The 19,351-nt window shown below is 27.9% G+C and overlaps 8 protein-coding genes across 8 annotated transcripts; 3 read left to right on the top strand and 5 right to left on the bottom strand.

Annotated features, from left to right (window-relative positions):
* Positions 1–7: 7 nt before the first annotated feature.
* Positions 8–880, bottom strand: FG386_002653 (uncharacterized protein; the record flags this gene model as incomplete). Its single annotated transcript, XM_067342102.1, has 1 exon — positions 8–880. The coding sequence occupies one exon, from the start codon at positions 878–880 to the stop codon at positions 8–10; it is 873 nt and encodes a 290-aa protein (XP_067197707.1).
* A 301-nt stretch (positions 881–1,181) lies between these two features.
* On the top strand, positions 1,182–2,096 carry FG386_002652 (uncharacterized protein; the record flags this gene model as incomplete). Its single annotated transcript, XM_067342101.1, has 1 exon — positions 1,182–2,096. The coding sequence occupies one exon, from the start codon at positions 1,182–1,184 to the stop codon at positions 2,094–2,096; it is 915 nt and encodes a 304-aa protein (XP_067197706.1).
* A 30-nt stretch (positions 2,097–2,126) lies between these two features.
* Positions 2,127–8,399, bottom strand: FG386_002650 (multidomain chromatinic protein with the following architecture; the record flags this gene model as incomplete). The annotated part of the gene is made up of 1 exon (XM_067342099.1): positions 2,127–8,399. The coding sequence occupies one exon, from the start codon at positions 8,397–8,399 to the stop codon at positions 2,127–2,129; it is 6,273 nt and encodes a 2,090-aa protein (XP_067197704.1).
* Positions 8,400–8,670: 271 nt separating this feature from the next.
* Positions 8,671–12,174, top strand: FG386_002649 (insulinase; the record flags this gene model as incomplete). Its single annotated transcript, XM_067342098.1, has 1 exon — positions 8,671–12,174. One exon carries the CDS (start codon positions 8,671–8,673, stop codon positions 12,172–12,174), a length of 3,504 nt encoding a protein of 1,167 aa, XP_067197703.1.
* Positions 12,175–12,308: 134 nt separating this feature from the next.
* Positions 12,309–13,889, top strand: FG386_002648 (uncharacterized protein; the record flags this gene model as incomplete). Its single annotated transcript, XM_067342097.1, has 1 exon — positions 12,309–13,889. One exon carries the CDS (start codon positions 12,309–12,311, stop codon positions 13,887–13,889), a length of 1,581 nt encoding a protein of 526 aa, XP_067197702.1.
* Positions 13,890–14,343: 454 nt separating this feature from the next.
* FG386_002647 (uncharacterized protein) lies at positions 14,344–15,201 on the bottom strand (the record flags this gene model as incomplete). Its single annotated transcript, XM_067342096.1, has 1 exon — positions 14,344–15,201. The coding sequence occupies one exon, from the start codon at positions 15,199–15,201 to the stop codon at positions 14,344–14,346; it is 858 nt and encodes a 285-aa protein (XP_067197701.1).
* A 342-nt stretch (positions 15,202–15,543) lies between these two features.
* FG386_002646 (uncharacterized protein) lies at positions 15,544–17,637 on the bottom strand (the record flags this gene model as incomplete). The annotated part of the gene is made up of 1 exon (XM_067342095.1): positions 15,544–17,637. One exon carries the CDS (start codon positions 17,635–17,637, stop codon positions 15,544–15,546), a length of 2,094 nt encoding a protein of 697 aa, XP_067197700.1.
* A 241-nt stretch (positions 17,638–17,878) lies between these two features.
* On the bottom strand, positions 17,879–19,138 carry FG386_002645 (uncharacterized protein; the record flags this gene model as incomplete). Its single annotated transcript, XM_067342094.1, has 1 exon — positions 17,879–19,138. The coding sequence occupies one exon, from the start codon at positions 19,136–19,138 to the stop codon at positions 17,879–17,881; it is 1,260 nt and encodes a 419-aa protein (XP_067197699.1).
* Between the last annotated feature and the right edge of the window lie 213 nt (positions 19,139–19,351).

Raw genomic sequence — 19,351 nt, 5'->3', positions numbered from 1 at the left:
GACCTATTTAATATGTTTCAGAAATCTTTTGTTCCAAAATTGCAATATCTTTTTCCATATTTTCAATAATTTCTTTAGTATTATTAATTCTATGTTTAATGAAATATAACTGAGCAGGACAACTGATTAAGTTGCTGTTGATTACATCATCATTAATAAGCTTGTTCGTTTTATCATATTTACTTTTTTCTAATGTATCTATGTCCTTTCTAAGCTGATTTTCCAACAAAGCAAGTTTTTTTCTTTCTATTCTAAGTAAAATTAAAATTTCAGATTTACTAAAATCTTTTCCAAGAATAATTTCGTTTTCTATTTTGTAATTTTCTGGAGTAAAGCACAACTTTTCATTTTTATTAGTTTGAAAATGATTATTGCATTTTACTTGAGGAGTCGTACAAAAATAATCAGGATTTTTACTATTTGAAAAACTAAAAATTGATTTTATTTTGGTCTGGTCGTATTTATTGGTAATTAGGGCTTCTGCACTATTTTCATACTTGATACTATCTAGTTTAGCGGCTACCGTTCTTGCAGTTGAATTTTTGAATTTATCATTAAAATTCAACTCATTTAGTTCAACAGTATTTTTATTGTTTTTACAGATGTGATATTCATCAGTGCAAGTTACTTTATTAATACCTGTAGTCTCAACTTCCATTCTTTCAGAACATGTTAAATATATATTTTCATCGGAATGTGTTTTGTCATCTGAAATAAACAAGAATGATTCGCACTCAAAAATATTGAAACCATCGACAATATGAAAACCAGAAATTTCATTAAAGGTGGTCTTTTGAGTATTTTCAGGTCCTCTAAGATAAAATTTGTTTAGTCCAAAGTATTCGAAACTTCTTTTCACAAATTCAGAAAACAAATTCATTCAATATTACCAATAAATTATTTGACATTTCAGATATTGATACTTATAACACATATAAAATAACTCAAAGATAAGTAAACAAGAAAATAGAACTATTAGCCTTCATTTAGAAATCTTTTTTTGACGCATGATTGTCAATCATTTTAATGTGGACAAATATGGAATAATGTTGTTATACGTCTAAAAATACCTTTGATTAAAGGCCCAAAAGTAGATAAAAGGGGAACAGATTTTTTTTTTATAAAGAATAAAATTAGCATATAAGGGTTTTAACGTATTAGTAAAAATCAAATTTACAAATATGACAAGTTTTGAACCATATTCTGACGATGAATACTTAGTGATAATAAATGCGGATGAATATTTTACAGAGAAAGAACAAAATAAATTAATAGATTTGAATTCAAATAAATATTATGTTTACAGAAGAGGTGAATTTTTGGGTTATAATTCAGAAAATCGCAGTTTAAATTTAAAGGAAATTATTCTGGAGTTTAATAAAATTAGGGAGCTTGTTGAGAAAGCTAATTTTATTGTGCTGAATAAGAACTTAAGTGTTCCCAGAATCATCGAGAAAAGTACATTTTTAAGAAGAGATTTAAAGTTTGATAGACAAATTCTAGTTAATGAATTTCTCAGAATAAAGGAATTAATACAAAATTATATTTGCAATAGATTAGATTCAGTTATCAATGGTAGCAAAGTAGGGAAATTAATTAGAGAGAAAATTAAGGCAATTAATCTTGCCTTTGAAAAAGTCAAAATGAAAGAAGTCAATGAAATATATAATAATGAAAACATAGAAAAACTAAAAAATGATCCATTTAGTTACAATTTAAGTAATAAAGAAGTGATTAATCTGATAGTTGATGACGTTGAAATTGAATCATCGGAGAAAAGTTCTGAAAAGAGCCCACAAAGTGTTGCACGATATTGTTCAAAAATTAATCAATTAAGTAAAATGGAAAAGGAATTTGACAATAACAGTGATGATTGTTTGGACGATACTGGTTCAAATATTTCACGTAAATCTGAACCTATAGTTTATAGTAGAATCAAACAAAATTGGTTTAGAAAATCTGGAACTGTAATAAATGCGGGATCAGTGATAGATTACAAGACTAGTAAAGAAAAATATCAGGAGTTTTTAAAAAGTTGCAGAAATATATCGGTGAGAAGTGAAATAAAGGAAAATATGAGTACAAACAAAGTTTAGAAAAAATAGCTTTCTTGGTATTGTGTGATACTAATTCATTCTACCAAGACAATTGTTGGCGCCGCAATGACATGATATCTTTTCGGATGCTTCTTCAACATTAAATTGATAGTCATAGGTAATTTCTTCATCTTTTTCAATTAACTTTTTTGAGAAAACAACAATATGCTTGTTGTCTGAATCAATATTTATGATTTTGCACAATGAATTAGGATCGCAGCAATGATTCATGAACCTTGCATGGTTCCCAATATTTGTAGCATCGATAACATGAGTTTCATCCAGTCTAAACATGTAACAAGAACCATCTCTGTTTTCTTCTGACTTATACAAACTTTCCCTTTTGTCGGCTATGCTGTTTCTAATGAGTTCACCAACATATTCTATAATTGGTTCCCCGGGATTAATAGATTCCTTCGCAAACAAGCCATATCCATGAATATTGGACTTTCTTATTTCCAATCTTTTATCGTATGGAAACGATTCCAAATAGCGGTATAACATTGAAGGTGTCATGTCTTCTACTTTTAGTCTCTTCCTTCTGTTGTCTTGAGTATAATGATTGAACGAAATATTAATAATTTCTGAATTCTCTAGATCTACATTTTCATTATCAGATATTATCATAAAATCATCCTTACTTATTATTTCACTTCTTTTACTTTCACTCCTTCCTAAAAGAGGATAATAAAAAGTTATATCATTTTGGGTTTTTAATTCAAATTTATAATGTCTGTGCGACGTCCAAATCCATGGATGCAAGACATCAGTGGCAAAATTTGAATAGTAGATCATTGAAATAAATTTATTAAAATAAAACTCATACATTTTTGATTTCAAATTTCTATAAACCAATTCTTCTTTGAGTCCAAAAAATAATTGAGAATGATAGTGAGTATCATTAGAAATGACATCCTTTCTAGTTGCTTGTTTTTCTGTAAAATCATTTGAACAAAAAAGAGACTTTGGGCAGATTAAGCAATCAATTTCTTTTATATTGCTATTGTTAACCCTTATTAATTTCAAAAAATTTGTGTATAACTTTTCTATGTTTTTATCTCTTAGTAACGGAATTCTAAAGAAAAATATATCTTTGGAGTCCAATCTAATACAAAAGTGCATTTCATCCTTATTATATTCATTTTTTAGTTTCAAATGTTGAATTATATTGTTTTTGAACTTTTGATCAGGAACCCAATCAATCTGAAATTCAATTGATGTTGATGGACTGTAATTGTTTATTGAGCAATGAAAGATTGTAAAGTCGTGGCAAATAGAAAATAAATCATTAAAAATGGTTCTATTTCTCCAAATTCTTAATGAACTGTAATTATCTGGGATAAATAACACCTCACCATTGTCATAGTGTATAATATTTCGTTCACTAGTTATTTCACCCGAGTTTAAAATGACAAAAGAATTATTTAAAATAAAAGGTTCCTTTACTATATTGTAATCTTTCAGTTTTTTTAAGAATGATATAAATTTATTTATACTATTTATATTATGATCTATTTTTTTCAGTCTTTTAATAGTCTTTTTAAGGATATCGTATGTAATCTTTTCGCTTTTAACTATTGGAGAAGTTATAAGAATTTCTGGTTCAACAAATCTAACGTCAATTGATAGCAATTTCGAAAAGTTGTTTAATATACCACCAGTTAAACCCTCTGTAATGTCAGTTCTTGGTTCAATAATTTTTTTATAAATAGGCCAACAATTCTCACACCAAACACGTCTATATTTTATTCTAATGTGAATATGATAATTTTTATTTTCTGAAATTTCAGAAGATTCACAATTGATTAAAGAACAGGTTTTGTTGTTACTAAGCTCATGTTTGAAGTTGTGATTAAACAAACAATCAAGGTGGTAATATTTGGGGCATGTATCATTTCCAGAGCACTTAATGGTTGCTCCAAAGTTACTGCATAATTCACATTTTAAAACATTCATATCATTTATTGTTATTATCACATCATTAATATCTACTATTATTGGATTCATTATTAATGGCCAAGAAACCTTTCCGAATGTACTAAATTTTGGAATATAAATACGATTCTTTTTTTTAACATCAAATTTAGACTCGTAACCCATCCCAATATTATTTAATATAGGTTCCAAGGTAAATGGAAGGGACCACAAAATACATTCCTTGTGGATTTTTATATTGCTTATTTTAGTATTTGTAATTAAATTACCAAATAAGATATTTGATTCATTACCACAATAATGACATATATCCATAGAAATAGGTTCTTTTTTAAAGTGAGATAGAAAAAGAGAATACAATACTGTAAATATTGAATTTGAACTGTTATCATTATGCTCCATTATTATTTGGTTTATCATAAGCGATAAGCCGTGCACTATTTCATTTTTTAATCTATGTTCCTTCGAGTATTCATTACATTTATTAGTCGAATTATGTGTTAAATAAAAATTCGTGAGAGAGTCTTCAATATCAGTGAATGTTTTAACATCTATAAATGCTTGATAACTTAATATATTTGTGTTTGATCCATCTTTGAATTTATTATAACCTATAATAGTTTTCAAATATGAATTTAATTTACTAAAAAATCTGGAATTATTAATATCATTTTTATGATTTTCAGTTTCATTTTTGTTCAACAAAACCATTTTCTCAATAGAATACACTATTAGGGACAAAGTATTCTTATTAATTAATTCTTTAAGTCCTGTAACAATTTGTTGTTTGTAAAAGCACTCTAGATATTCTTCAGTGATTCTATAGAAATTCAAAAAATCATTCTGTTGAATATAGTATAGATACCATTGTACCAAAGATGACCTATTAACGTTATCAAGATTTGTGATTGAGTCTCTTGACTCCAAGTAATTTTTTATAATTTCACTCCTTAACTTTTCAATATCAAGTTTGCTTGAACTGAATTTTACAGTACTTTTTACTACTGAACTAAATATTGAATCTAAAATTATTTTAGCTATTCGATGAATGTCTTTTGAAAATCTAATTCTGAACTGAGAGGTTGATATTAAAGTATTTAAAATAGGTGGGAATGTATAATCACAAACATTTCCAGTACCAAAAATAATGTCCTTGCAAGTAAAACAGGTAAAATTAAAAGAAGAAGTACAGAGTTCCTTTTCAAATGCTATTACTTTTAGATCAATAAAATCCTTGCAATAAAAAATTTTTGAACATATATTACAGATAATTATATTACCATAATTTGGATCAATACAATTATCCCTGAGATTAGTACTTATTAAGATACGCATTATTTTTTCTGAGAATGAATTCAATTTACTATTTTCGTTTTGAGACATTATATTTTTTAATAAATTTTGAACATTCATAATATGTTTTTCCGAAGCATTGTGCAATTTCAAATGTTCTTTTATGAAAATATTTTCATTAACTTTGTATTCACATTCATCACAAATATAAATGTCACCTGCGATATATTGATAATATCCTTTTCCAAAAATTGCAGTTAATGGTGAGTTAATCAAAGCAGTAGATTTATTCGGTGATACAAAGGAAGAATATAATCTCCATGAACAAATAAAATCTTCATTATCATCAATACTTTTATCGTTAATTCTGTGAACCTTTGATATCATATTCTTTCTTGTATTGTTGCACTCCAAACTTTTGTTATTTATTTTGCTAGGTTCATTCCAAAGGCATGAATAATGTATTCTTTTGTTACATACTGAACAACTAACTAAAGGAATGAATTGTGTATTCATAAAATGTTTACAATAGCTGCATCTTGTACATGAATCACACTGGTTTTTATTTGCTATATTTATTCCATCAATTTTTCCACCACATTTTTTACAGGCAATATTATTAGTAAAGAAAGTATTATTAAAACATGCAGTCAAATCAATCAGCATATTGTTTAGCTCTTCACTGCTATTTATTTTAAATATCTGTTTAATCTTAAAATTATTAAAAGATATTTCATCATCAGAAAAAAGAAAAAAAAAGTCTTCAATAATATTTTTTCTAATAAAGTCGATGATATTACGGTTCAATTTTGTCCCAATACAATTATCATCACTACCAAAGCTGTTCAGCGTGTTTTTCTTGATGTGACTCATATTATTATTTGAATATTCAGTGACAATCTCTTTCAATGCTAACATAGTAGGATAGTGTTTAGCAGAGACATTTTTGAGAAATGAATCTTCACCAAATAGCAATTTATATAATCTATTCGTTTTTTTTAAAATATTGAGCGAAAGCTTATAAATCCTATGGTTAGGCATATGAGATATTTGAGCGTTATATATCATCCTGTAAATGTCCTCCATAAATAAAAATTCATCTATTTCGTAGTGGTTATTGTCAAGTTTCCTTTGAATTGTAACTATATCCATTGGTATTTTGACAACCTTCCAGTAATTCTGATATGCAGGTGGTGGGATCAAACTAAAATCTTTATTTTTATCTAAAAATGTAATGTTATCCAATATTCTCTGAAGTTTTATTTTATTATCATGGCTCCTGCAAACAGGACAATTATATATATTATTGTTTTTTGAATAGTGTTCCATTGATTTTTCTATTTCCTCATCACAACTATAATGTACCCAAAATGAACAAATATCACATTTTAACCATTGCCCCTCCCATGAAGAACTCCATACCTTTTTACATATAAAACAATATTGACCTTTCTCAAAACCTCTGTAACATCTAATACAAGTTGTAAATGTTGAATCCCAAGATGTACAGTCGATAAATCCTTCATCTCTATATCCACAGTGAATGCAAGCACAACAATTTGAACATTTAAAATAATTGCCTCCTAGTAATAATGGTGGGATAAATGAATTCGCACAACATCCATGAAAACAAATACCACAAACAGTACATACAACAAAGTCTTGCATTTTTGATGGAATTTGTGTGTATAATATAGATCTGTTGGGAAGCTCATTTGGTTTAAGTAGTATTGGTATATCATTCAGTAGAGAATTATTGCAGTATATACATATCATACAGTCTCTACACCTAAATTCCGTTTCGTATGTTTTTTTCAGAATATTTTCCTCATCAAATGAATTATCATTAGAACAAATTTTGGCTTCAGTGTGAACCTTTTCCAAATTTAAATTCTCCTTAATTGTTGAATCAGTGGTAAATTTTGAATAATCTTTTTTATAGTATTTATACTTTCTGCATAAAAGTTCTAGTTGTTTGTTATCTATGGTCATTCCAATTTTATTTGGTAATTTTGAAAGTAATTTCCTGACACTAGTCTGTGGTAAATTGTAATTTTCCATAATAATATTTTTTACTTCTGATGAAATAGTTCTTTCTATTTCTTTAATATTTGCCAAATCAAAAGATATTTGAGTTTCTTTAGTATTGGTAATATTTGGAGGTTTGAGAAATGAATTTGATGGAGACCTATTAAACGTTTTTTTTAATTCCTTCAGATATGCGAAGTGACTCTTTGCTATCTCAATCAATTTATATTCACTTAAATTACAATACCTTCTTATACATTTCATACTATCTTTCAAATCTTCAATGCTATTCTCGTTTATTGTTATACACTGATTATGATATTTATCGTTGCAAGTAGAACAACTTACAAAAGAATTGTCTATTATTTCTATATTGCACTTACAACAAATAAATATTTTCTGGCTATTACTTTCTACTTTCTTTATAGTTTTTGGAGTTGAAAGGGTTATTAATGGGCCATCTGCATAATATTTAAGTGTCGAGGGGTTTGCACTGAACCAACCTCTGTCCAATGCATATGGTGATAATTTTAAATCATTAATTAATAATTCTGCTGGAGGAGAATTAAATTGTGTAACTAGGTGCTTCCACTGATTTACTGGGATAGTAGAGTCATATGAATTTATGGATGGAGCCAAAAGAAAATGAATGAAAAATAATTTAAATTTAGGATCCCAATATTTTATAATTCCCTCGACCCAATTTAACGAACTATGAAGGTTCACAGATTTTTTTATTTTATTCATAGAAACTGCAACTCTACATCTAAAACCGATGTATTTAAATCCATCTTTTTGATTTTTTACTGTTACCGGATTTAATTTTTTAAATGATTCTTCAGTGTCATTTTTTTTTACAAAAGTATTAATCGAGTATTTATGCTTTCCTGAATCAATACTAGAAGTGGAAAATGATAATGATCTTGGATCTGTTTCCTTTGAAAAATATTCTCTTTTCCTTTTTTTCCCACATTCCATAGTATTCACTCTATTATCACCCTTGTAATAGTTATTTTTATTGACTTTTTTCTTGTTTGTACTCACCATTATATATTGAACTTGATAAAACTTTTAGTGAGAATTTAAAAATAGTTTTCACACAATATATGCTTCATATTAATAAGTCTATCAAAATAAAAAAAAAATGTTAATAAACTTTAAGACCTTTTCAGATTACTAATACGTTAACATTCCAAAAATATACAGCGGCGCCAAATAATTACTCTGAAATAGAAATGCTGCCTAATCTCATTGAAAACTAATAAAACTTTATTATTTAACTTTTTACCGACGCCTCTGTATGATATATATCTGAAGTATGGTTTATTATGAGAAAGATGGTAAATGTGACTTCATTTTTCTCATTTCAGTCCCAATTTCAAGTGTCGGATTCTTGGAATTATACCAACACAACACAGGGACTATATTTGCGTTTATGAGAAATAATGTAGATTCAGGACCTTTATTTACACACTGCAAAATGTGTTTTACGACTATTCCCGAAAATAATAGGGGAATCCCACATGCGTTGGAACATCTACTTTTTAATGGAAGCAAGAAGTTTCCATTCAATGATAGTATTGACAAAATATCTAATAGATTATATTGTCCTTACGTAAATGCATTTACTACAGACGATTCAACATCATATGAATTTGAAAGTATAAATGAAGAATCCTTTTGTTTAATGTTAGATGTATGGTTGGATCATTTGTTAAATCCTATTCTCTCTGAGGAGTCATTTTTGACAGAAATAGTGCATCTAGACAGTAATGCAGAATATCATGGAGTTGTTTACTCAGAGGTATCATCTTATGAAAGAGATTACGATGAAATCGTTTCAATACTATCAAAGTTCTTTACACTTTGTAATTCGAATGAAAGAAATAATACCAGATCAAAAACAACTTGGGGGTTATATGATGAAATTACTGAAAAATATGCCAATGATGTAATTTTTTCATGTATTGGAAGAACAACTGAAATTGAGAATCTTTCTTTGTATGAATTAAAGGATTTCCACTCCAAATATTATTCACTTGATAATCTTATAATTTTTATATCTGGAAGTAGAAATCTAGACGAAAAATCTATATTTAATGTTTTCAGAAACTTTCTTGTTGAAAATAATTTATATGTAAAAGAAATTAACAAAATAGATTTTAACTCAGATCAATCTGAACATATTAATCTTATTTTGAAACGTAAATTTAATTTTGAAAGCAATAATGACCTAACAATATCACCTTGGAATTTAATAATTCCGTTTCCAGCAGAAGAAGAAGAACTTGTATCAGTGAGCTTCACCTGGAAGTTTGGTCGCTTTTCAAATATTAAGGAGATGGTTTCTGTATCTGTTCTATTGCATTATTTGGCAAACGGTAATGAATCCCCATTAACTACAGAATTTGTTGTGGAAAGAGAAATCTGTTCAAACATTGATATATTATCTACATGTGAAGTAAATAAATTTCATCAAATTTTATTTGAAGGTGTTGAAATCAATAGGTCAAAAGAATTAATAAATATATTTAAAAAGGTAGTTTTAGAATATCGAAATCAAACAAGAAAAATAGTTTTATCAGATATTAGGTGCAAAATAGAAGGACTTTATTACGGTCATTTATTATCACTCGAAAACAATACTTTAAGTACAATATACAAACTACTGGTTGACTATCTGAACTATGGTTTAGAGAATGGTTTACCTGGAATTAAAAAGTATTTGAATATGCATAAGTACTTGGAGGAGTTATTTGAGGAGGATATTTCATATTGGCAGAAGCTATTAAACGATTCATTGGACCCTGATAAAATGAATTGCATTGAATTCATCCCAAGCAATAAACTGTCTACACATATTTCCAACGAATTTAAATTGAAACAGCAGGAAAGGTTAAAAAACAATGATGAACAATATTTTAAGAATATAAAGGAGAAAATAGAAAGTGCGGTTACGGCAAATAAAAGACGTTCTATACCTTCAATTATTCTTGACTCCTTTAATTTCACATTGGATTTTAAAAAGTTAAAATTGAATGATGCAACTATTATCACAGATGTTAGCTTCTCTGAAGACAAATTAAGTAAATTTTCTCAAGAATGCGATTTAAAGTTCAAAAAGCTGAGTTTTCAAGAATTTGGAACAAATTGTCTGTATTTCTACTTAATAAATCAAAACACAGAGTTTTTCAATATACAACTTAGATTGAACATTGATAATGACCTTTCTGCTTTAGACAAACTTCTCACTTCATTTCTAGTGGAATTGATTTTTCAGACTTCAGTTGAAATAGTTAATCCAAATAATCAAGGTGTTATCAATTATTATAATAGTTTGAGAGACAAAAAACCATTTATCCCCGAGTTGAAATGGTTAAATAAAGAATTTATAAAATATGATAAACTTGACAAGTTAATGAATACATTTTGTATCGATTATAATGCAGAGTTTTCAGATGGTTGGATACTTGATTCAAACACCACTCCTAATCAAATCAAAATAACATGGACAACTCCGAAGGAATACATAGAACTTTCATGCATTTTGGTTATGAGTTCTATATGTGGTATGAAAATTGAGCATGAAAGAGTTTCAACTGTTGCTAGGACAATAAAAGGAACGATTATGGAGCTAAAATTGTCAGAAGATAACTTAATAAATTGCCTCTCAAACTCATTTTGTTACAATATTAATTCATTATTTAACATTGTAAACATTCCTAACTTTGAAAGTATAATAGATCAACTCATTAAAAGTCCAAGAAAGTACATAAGTGATTTAGAAAGGGTACATGAATTATTTATCAAGCCACTTTATAAACCAACAAATATCGAGAATTTTTTTTCACTATATGTGATTGGTCCACGAGAATTTTCAAATATAAATATAAAAAAGCACTTCACATTTAACTTGGGAGATTTTGAACTTAATTCTGTGAGTGAACATCTTGATTTTTTACCTTGGGAGACACTATCAAAGGCGTTGCCTCTTAAACTAGGAATTGAACTTAATATGTGTGACATGGAATTCAGTCTTAGAGAATTCGGAAATTCTATTTTTGTAAAAATCCCTAGTTCCCCAACTGCATGTTTTATTCAAAGTATAAACCTTAATAATTTCTCTAGTTATGAACCAAATGGTACTCATTTTTACAATCCAGACATTCCTCCTCTTTTGGTGCTTTCAGATTATTTATGGGATCCATCTTCACTTCTTTTTAATGAAATAAGAGGTAATGGATTGGCATATAGCGGTTGTATTGATATATGTATGTCAACTGGTCAAATTTCCAATTGCGTTTCCGAATCCACATCAATAGGTAAGTCTCTTCTTAAGACATGGAGTGTATTTCGTGATATCTCATTAACAGAAGAAGAATTGAATAAGGAAATAGAGTTAAATGGAAAAGTACCCAAATACTATGAAAAATTTTATTATAATTTAAATATTGTTGAAGCAATCAGAGTTTCTGTTTTTAAACAACTTTCAAGACATAGAAAATTCAATTCATGGGCAAAAGGTTTAAATTTCGATATGAATGTAGGAATAAAACCAAATTTCGATAAATATATTATTGAAAAAATATTAGCTGTTAAAGTTGAAGATATAAAGAGAGTCTCGCAGAAGTATCTAAAACTATTTCTCCCAGGAAAAACTATCAACGGAAATCAATCAAATTGTATTATATTTTGTGGTGGATCTAAATTTGCAGATGATATTAACAAATACCTAGGCGAATTTCCTGAATTCAAATTAAATGTGATTTCATTTTCAGATTTTTCAAGGGAAATGCGCAAGAATGTAAATACTAGGCGCTAGATGTTGATACAGGAGTAATTCAATATAAATTTTGTTACCTTAATTATTATAAGGTGTCCCTAGTATTTGGTTTTACCCCACATAATTACCCATTTTATTTTGTTATTTGCCTTGTATTATAATAAATATGAGATATGCATTTTGATTTCTCGAATAAGAGTTTGTGCAAACCTGTGTACAAATTATGTATCGTAGGTTCTGGACCATCTGGTTGCTATTTGGCAAAGTCTATCTTTAGGAATTCAGAAAAAGAAGGTTTATCTGTAAAAATACACATGTTAGATTCTCTCAGTAAACCTTATGGATTGATAAGATATGGCGTTTCACCGGACAAAATTGAGATAAAGAGATTAATGAAAAACTTTGACAACACGTTATTCAAAAGATATTCTGATAGAATTAAATTTATTGGAAATGTAACTGTTGGTTATGATGTTACCATTAATGATTTGAGAAAAAAATATGATGCGTTAGTACTTGCTGTAGGGGGGGTTCAGAGTTTTAATTCATTGAAAATAAGAAACATAGACAAGCAAGAATCAAACGAAAAAATAGGTGGTATATTCCCCTCGAGGGATTGGGTACTATATTACAACAATCACCCAAAGTTCAGAAATATTTTGAATATAAATTCTGTATTAGGGGAAAGAAAAACATTAAAATCACTTAATCAGAACAACTATTATACAGGAGAATTTTCACATTTAGAGGAAAAATGTAATTTATATTTTGAAAATAAAAATCCATTAAGTGGTCTAAACGATAAAGAATCAGTAGAATATAGTAATAGTGAAATATACTACGGATACACATCTACAGAATTTAGGAACTACATTTTAAATTCTAAGGAGAGAAATGCAGTTATTATTGGAAATGGTAATGTTGCATTGGATATAGCGAGACTTTTATCGTTTTACTCTTATTTTCAGCTTTCAAAAAGCGAGTATATAAATCCTGATTATTTGAATTTAATTAAAACATTTAATAGTGGAGATGCTTCTAAAATTGACTATCCACTATTTCAAAATATATATATTATTGGAAGAAGAGCTTGGATTTACAATTCATTTAAATATCAATTAATAAAGGAACTTTTAGATAAATCTAGAAAAACAATAATTAACAGAAATCCAGGGACCAGAAATATAAGGGTTATGATGTCGGAAGAAGATTTCAATTTGTCTCAAGACCCAAATTCAGAATCTGAATGTTTTGATTTCATTGAGAAAAGGAGACGCGAAAAAATGAAATCTTTATTTGAAGAAATGGTTGAAAATCACCTTGAATACATTCAAGGTTTGAACACTTTCAACAATAACTTCGTAAATATACACTTCAAAAATTCTTTTTCTCCCAACAAAATTTTTACTAGCGAAATAAATATAAGAGGGGGTTCGAAATCTATTAGGTTTATTAATGGAATTCAATTTAGGAGGAATTACGATAAAATTGAAAATATTGATGAAAAAAATGGAGAATTTACTATTCCGTGCCAACTTTTAATAACCTCACTTGGGTTTAAAGTAGATACAAGACAAATATTTAATGATGACAGAAATTTTTCTGAAATCCAAACAGATGCAAACATGTGTCCAATATTCAAAACAGGATGGATGGTTACAGAGAGCAAGGGCGATATTTCTCTTCTAAATCAAAACTCCATTAATTTATCAATTGAAATTATTAACTATTTAAAAAAATTAAATATGAAATAAAATAATGTTCAAATATCAGTAGAACAATTAACATTTTATATTAAAGTTCTTGTATGGCGTTTACTTATTTTCAGTTACTACTAGATCACAAAATCATTTCTCATAAGCTTTATTACATAACCTTATATCTGTTTCAATGTTATTTTTTTAAAAAGTTATATTGATATTATGAATTTTGTATGATATAGTTAGTTTTATATTATATTTGGATTTTTTATAAAAAACAGGAATTGATTTATAACTGTTAAATATTCTAATAATTATTTAAACATTCCCAAAAATGAAAATTATAAGTTCTGATACTAAGAATTGTTACAGATATTATGCTAAATCCATGTAAAATAAGATAGTAATTGTGAATAATACAAAAAAGTCGACTTTTTGATATTTAAAGTGAGATTACAAGAAAAACTATCGTTAAATTGAATTAAACTAAAAATATTTATTCGGTTACTTAATCTCCTAATTCTTCGTCACCATAGTTGGGTTCTGTCGTATCCCACTCATTAACCGGAAGATCAAACACATCAAAACCAAGACTGGCACCTACATCAGGAAAAAATTCTACATTAGGTGTCAATATGTCTAAACTGTCAAACCCAAATAAAGATGTAAATTGAAGCGATCTATTCGTTATTCCTTCTTCAATTGAATCATTCTTACCTACATTAAGAGAACTTTTATTGTAACCAACCATTAAATAATCTCTTATTTCTGTATCATTTACAAAATTTATACCTGTCAAGTTGTCATTTTTAAATTTTATATTTAAATCTTGTTCATTGATTGAACTTCCTCTCAACAGAGGATATACTCTTTCATTTTTAATTTTGTATATTTTATTGTCATTATTATTAACTGAATTAACTGTAGTAAAGTTGTTATTATGAGACTCGAAGATATTCTCTGTTAAGTTAGAGTTTTCTAGAATTAAATTATTAGCATCATTAAGAGTATATTTATCTGAAACAAAGAAAAAAGGTAATATTAATGACTTTATTTTATTGAAAATAAACGAAGGCACCAATTTTATTCTACTCATTACATCCATTTTAAAATCAAAAGAATAACCATGTTTTATTGTAGATTCAATATTTTTGCTCCTATTAAATTCTTTTTCTGTTATATTACTTTTTGAAATATAATTCGATGGGTATAACCGATGAAAGATCGATTCCGTTTTATTTACATCTCCTAAGTCTAAATCGATATAATTTAACTGAGTTTCAGTTCCAATCACCTCTAACTTCTTTGACAATAATAGTCCATAGATTAATAAAAAAGTCAATCGAATATTGAATACCATTTTCATATTAGAATGAATTGTTCTATATGAAAAAAAAAACTGTAATTAAAACAGTTATTAGATTTGTTTACAGTTTTTCGAGCGTTTTGTTATAATAAGTTTAGAGATCTAACAATTAAAATTATATTAAAAATTAAATAATTAATAATATATTCAAGTATAATTGATCAACAAAAAAGTATGTAAATTATGCGTTTTGATTAATTTTCAATTTGGGTAATAGTTGAGGTTACGTTCTTTAATAAGAATTGAAAAAATTACTAAGCACGTGAATTGTACATTTCAAACTTCTCATACTTATTAATAACTTTATATTCGATTCTTCAATAAATCAATCATATTCCAAGATCAGGATGTCTTTAGTGCAATGTAAGTAGAAAGTAATAAAACAGAACCAAGTGGACTGACATCTGAAACAACAGGAAATATTGAAGCATCTCCTATTTTAAGATTTTCTGTCCCTCTAACGTTAAAATCATGGTCTAAGACGGATCCAAGTGCACAAGTACCAGTTGGATGCCAAATTGTTGAGTATGACTCCTTTACTAGATCAAAAACGGTTTTGTCATTAATTACCTTGGGTAATGGCGGAATCAATGCTGGGACTTCTTCTTCTCTTGTAGAAAAACCTATTAAATTGTTAACTTCAACACCACTAAACAGTGAGAATGAATCCCAAATATTTCTAATAGACATAATACACGAATTTAATTCAGTTTCCAACATAGGTGAAATAAAATTTGATGTTGCAATCTTAATCAATTGTTTCATTGAAACTATGGATGCCTCAACATCACTTATATCTGAAAAATCAGAACTGTTTATTTCAGGTAATCCCATTTTATCTAGAGTGATTGAACCCCTACTTTTTGGGATAGTTATAAATGAGATTCCGGCTGAGCCGTTTTCAAGACAATCATTCATCGGTTGTAACATTTTGTTGAAACCATCATCTGACAGTCTTGTACTATTATTTTCCATTGCTTGTAGGATTTTATTTCTTAATGTTAAAGATAGATATGTGAGAAATGGGTTCATCATTACCTTTGATTTCCTGTAAATTATTTGAGAAATGGCGAAAGGAATCCACAATTCACCAGAAACTTCATTCAAAATAGTTGAATAGCATTTTCCTGTTATATTCTTTGGTGCAGTTGACTCTGGTGGAACAAACAACGGAGATCCAGGATTTGTTAGGATTGGTTCAAGAAGTAAATTTAATGATTTTTTCTCTAGAGTAGAGTTGGTTCTGTCGTTCTCAGGGTACTTGTAATGGAACAAACTTAGTTCATCGTAAACGTTCGGAGGATCAGGATAATATTTTGAACATTTACTATAACCATAAACTTTTTGAATAGAAACAGGTTGTTTTTCTTTTAGTATTCCAAATAACCCAAATTGTAAGTGGTCGTGATAATTTTTTCCTACCTGCTCCAATATTTTAACAGGCTTAATTCCATTCTTATTCAAAACATCGACAGGACCAATCCCACTTTTCATTAATATTGCTGGACTATAGATAGCTCCAGCAGCTAAAACTATAAATGAATTTGATTTGTTTAGACATATTTTAAACGGGGGCCCATTGTTATTATAAATAGTTCTTTGTGTCATTCCAGAGTTAACGCTAATGTATCCATCTTTCTCAGATCGCATCTTCCCTAATATACATTTCGCTCTCACTTTCTTCTTAAGGCTGAAAGGATCGTTGTTATTTTCAGATGAATCAAATTGAATCGATTCTACTACTGCATGTGGATATATTACTATGTTATCATGTGAAAGTAATATATCTGCTGCTGATCTTGTTGTTTCATTAAACTGGGAAACAGTTACAAAAGTATCATTACCTCTAGGATGATATATTGGTAAAGTGCTTGTATTATTTGAATATTCCTGAATGCTATTTATTGCTTTGAACATTCCATTTGGGAATGTTCCTTCCAATATTCGATTGTCTTTATTAATTATTCCAGAGTTTCTAATAATATCTTTTGCGTTTATATATGCATTTTCGTCAAAATCAGCCCCACCACTTTCTATTGTATTCTTCATGAATTCAGTTGAAGGTTCTACATAAAATCCACCATTTATACTTGTTCCACCACCTATTACATTTGCAACATTCATTAGGGTTCCATTTGAAGTTGTAATTGCTTCGCTCACAGATTCATCTGCTATGATTCCTGGGACTCCTTTAGTTAATAATGTTTTTGGATGATCTTTACGTGGCCCACCTCTTTCTAACAGAAGCACTTTTTTCCCATTTTTTGCATAAACATTAGCCATAGAACAACCGGATGCTCCTGCACCTATTATTATAACATCGTATTTCTCATCGGTAACAAGTACATTGTCCAGATAGTATAGTCTACAACTAACAAAAGTTGTTATAGTTACAAAAAAAAAGGCAAAATGAATATTGCTAAATATTACATTCATATCTTGTTGTATATTTATTTAAAATTTTAATAATTAGTATTAAATTTAATTGTCTATATTTAAAAGGAAAATACATTATTTTTTTAAACCTTGTATCCGAGCTTCAAAAAATTATATTTTTAAAGCCTAAATTACTATAAGTGTAAGTTTTTATTTAAAACACTAAAAACAGTTAATTACTGTACAAAAATGAGAAATAAAGTGAGATTTAAGAAAGTTTTTTTTATTATTCTAATTCCTATTAATGATTAAACAGTTGCATTGTTTGTTGTTGTATTAATTTATCAACGTAGTCTTCAGACCCTCCAAAATCTGAGTTCTCACCTGAATTATCATTTTTTCTCCTTTTTTGTTTGTTGAATGATTTTAGAAACAATTCCAAAGTTTTATCATCCGTATATGAATTTAAGGAGTTACCACATTTTTTCTCTGTTTCACTAAAAGGGATCGTTTTATCAAAGTGTGATTTACCTTCTTGATGATAAGGAGAAAAAATATGTATTTTATTGTTGAAACCTTTATTTTGTACACCAAACTCGTAATAAGTTTGATTATTTACAGCACTTCCCATATTAAAATATTGGGATTTGTCAATTTCATTGTCTACTTCAGCCATCACTCTTTGATTTTTTGGATCAGTAGTAAAATTTCTTTGAGATTCTAGTAAATTATATGAGTGATTTAGTCTAAAACGCCATATCTTATACCAAGAAAATTGTTCGCAACTTAGTTCGTACAATTTTGGATCTTGAATCTTTATTTCATCTTGAATAAGAGAGTAAAAAACGTAACAATGGCTAAAAGTAGTATTTAACACTGGTTCTACTTTAATCAACAATTTATTTCCATCAAACAAATAAATAGGAATTTTTTTTCCAAATAGTTTGAATATAGAAACAGAATTAATAAAACTAACTCTTAGCAAAAGTTTAAAATAAGTAAGATAGTTATGAATTGAATAATCATTGTATAAATATTCAATATCAAAACCAAAGTAAGTCTTTAGCCTTTTGTAGTTAGTAAGGTATTTTTTTATCATATTATCTGAAAGATCTATAAAATTTAAGAATCCTATAATAGAGTTGTCAAATGACAAATTTTCACTTAAATAAGAAATATCAAGTGGAACAACCTCCATATTATTTGTTAATATCACTTTATCACTTCCTTTATTTTTTAATATTATAGCCTGGTCAAACTGTGAAAGCAGCTGAATCGGCTCATTGTTCAATATTTGTACGCTAGAAAAGTAATTATTAATTTCACTAAAAAGAGTTACAAGTTCAACTTCAAAATTAATTGGTTTAAGTTTTTCGATAAATTTTTGACTTAAAAACTGAATTTTGGGTGAGCTTTCAACACCCCTATAATAATGAAAAGAAGATTCAATATTTTCCTGAAGTTCTTTTGGAACAATTGTGTCACATAATCCAGAGGAAGATCTGAATGAATAGAATAAGCTATCATCAAGGGCAATTTCCAAAGAAGAAAAACACTTCATTATAAAGTTATTAATTTTTCTTCAAAAATTTTTTTAACATTAAGTTCACAAGTATAAGATAAATATCATTGATTTACAAGAGGCGGTAAAACATTGCATTTTAAATCTTTTTTTTTCTTGCTCCCTTGTGACTTAAAGTCAAAAGAAAAAACAACATAATTGTTAATCATTAATGTTTAATAATACAATCTATTCACATTTTATATAATCGTT

Source organism: Cryptosporidium ryanae, assembly GCF_009792415.1.
Source record: "Cryptosporidium ryanae isolate 45019 chromosome Unknown contig_5, whole genome shotgun sequence".
NCBI lineage: Eukaryota > Apicomplexa > Conoidasida > Eucoccidiorida > Cryptosporidiidae > Cryptosporidium > Cryptosporidium ryanae.
The sequence above is the reverse complement of the archived record's forward strand: the minus strand, read 5'-3'. Positions and strand labels throughout refer to the sequence as shown.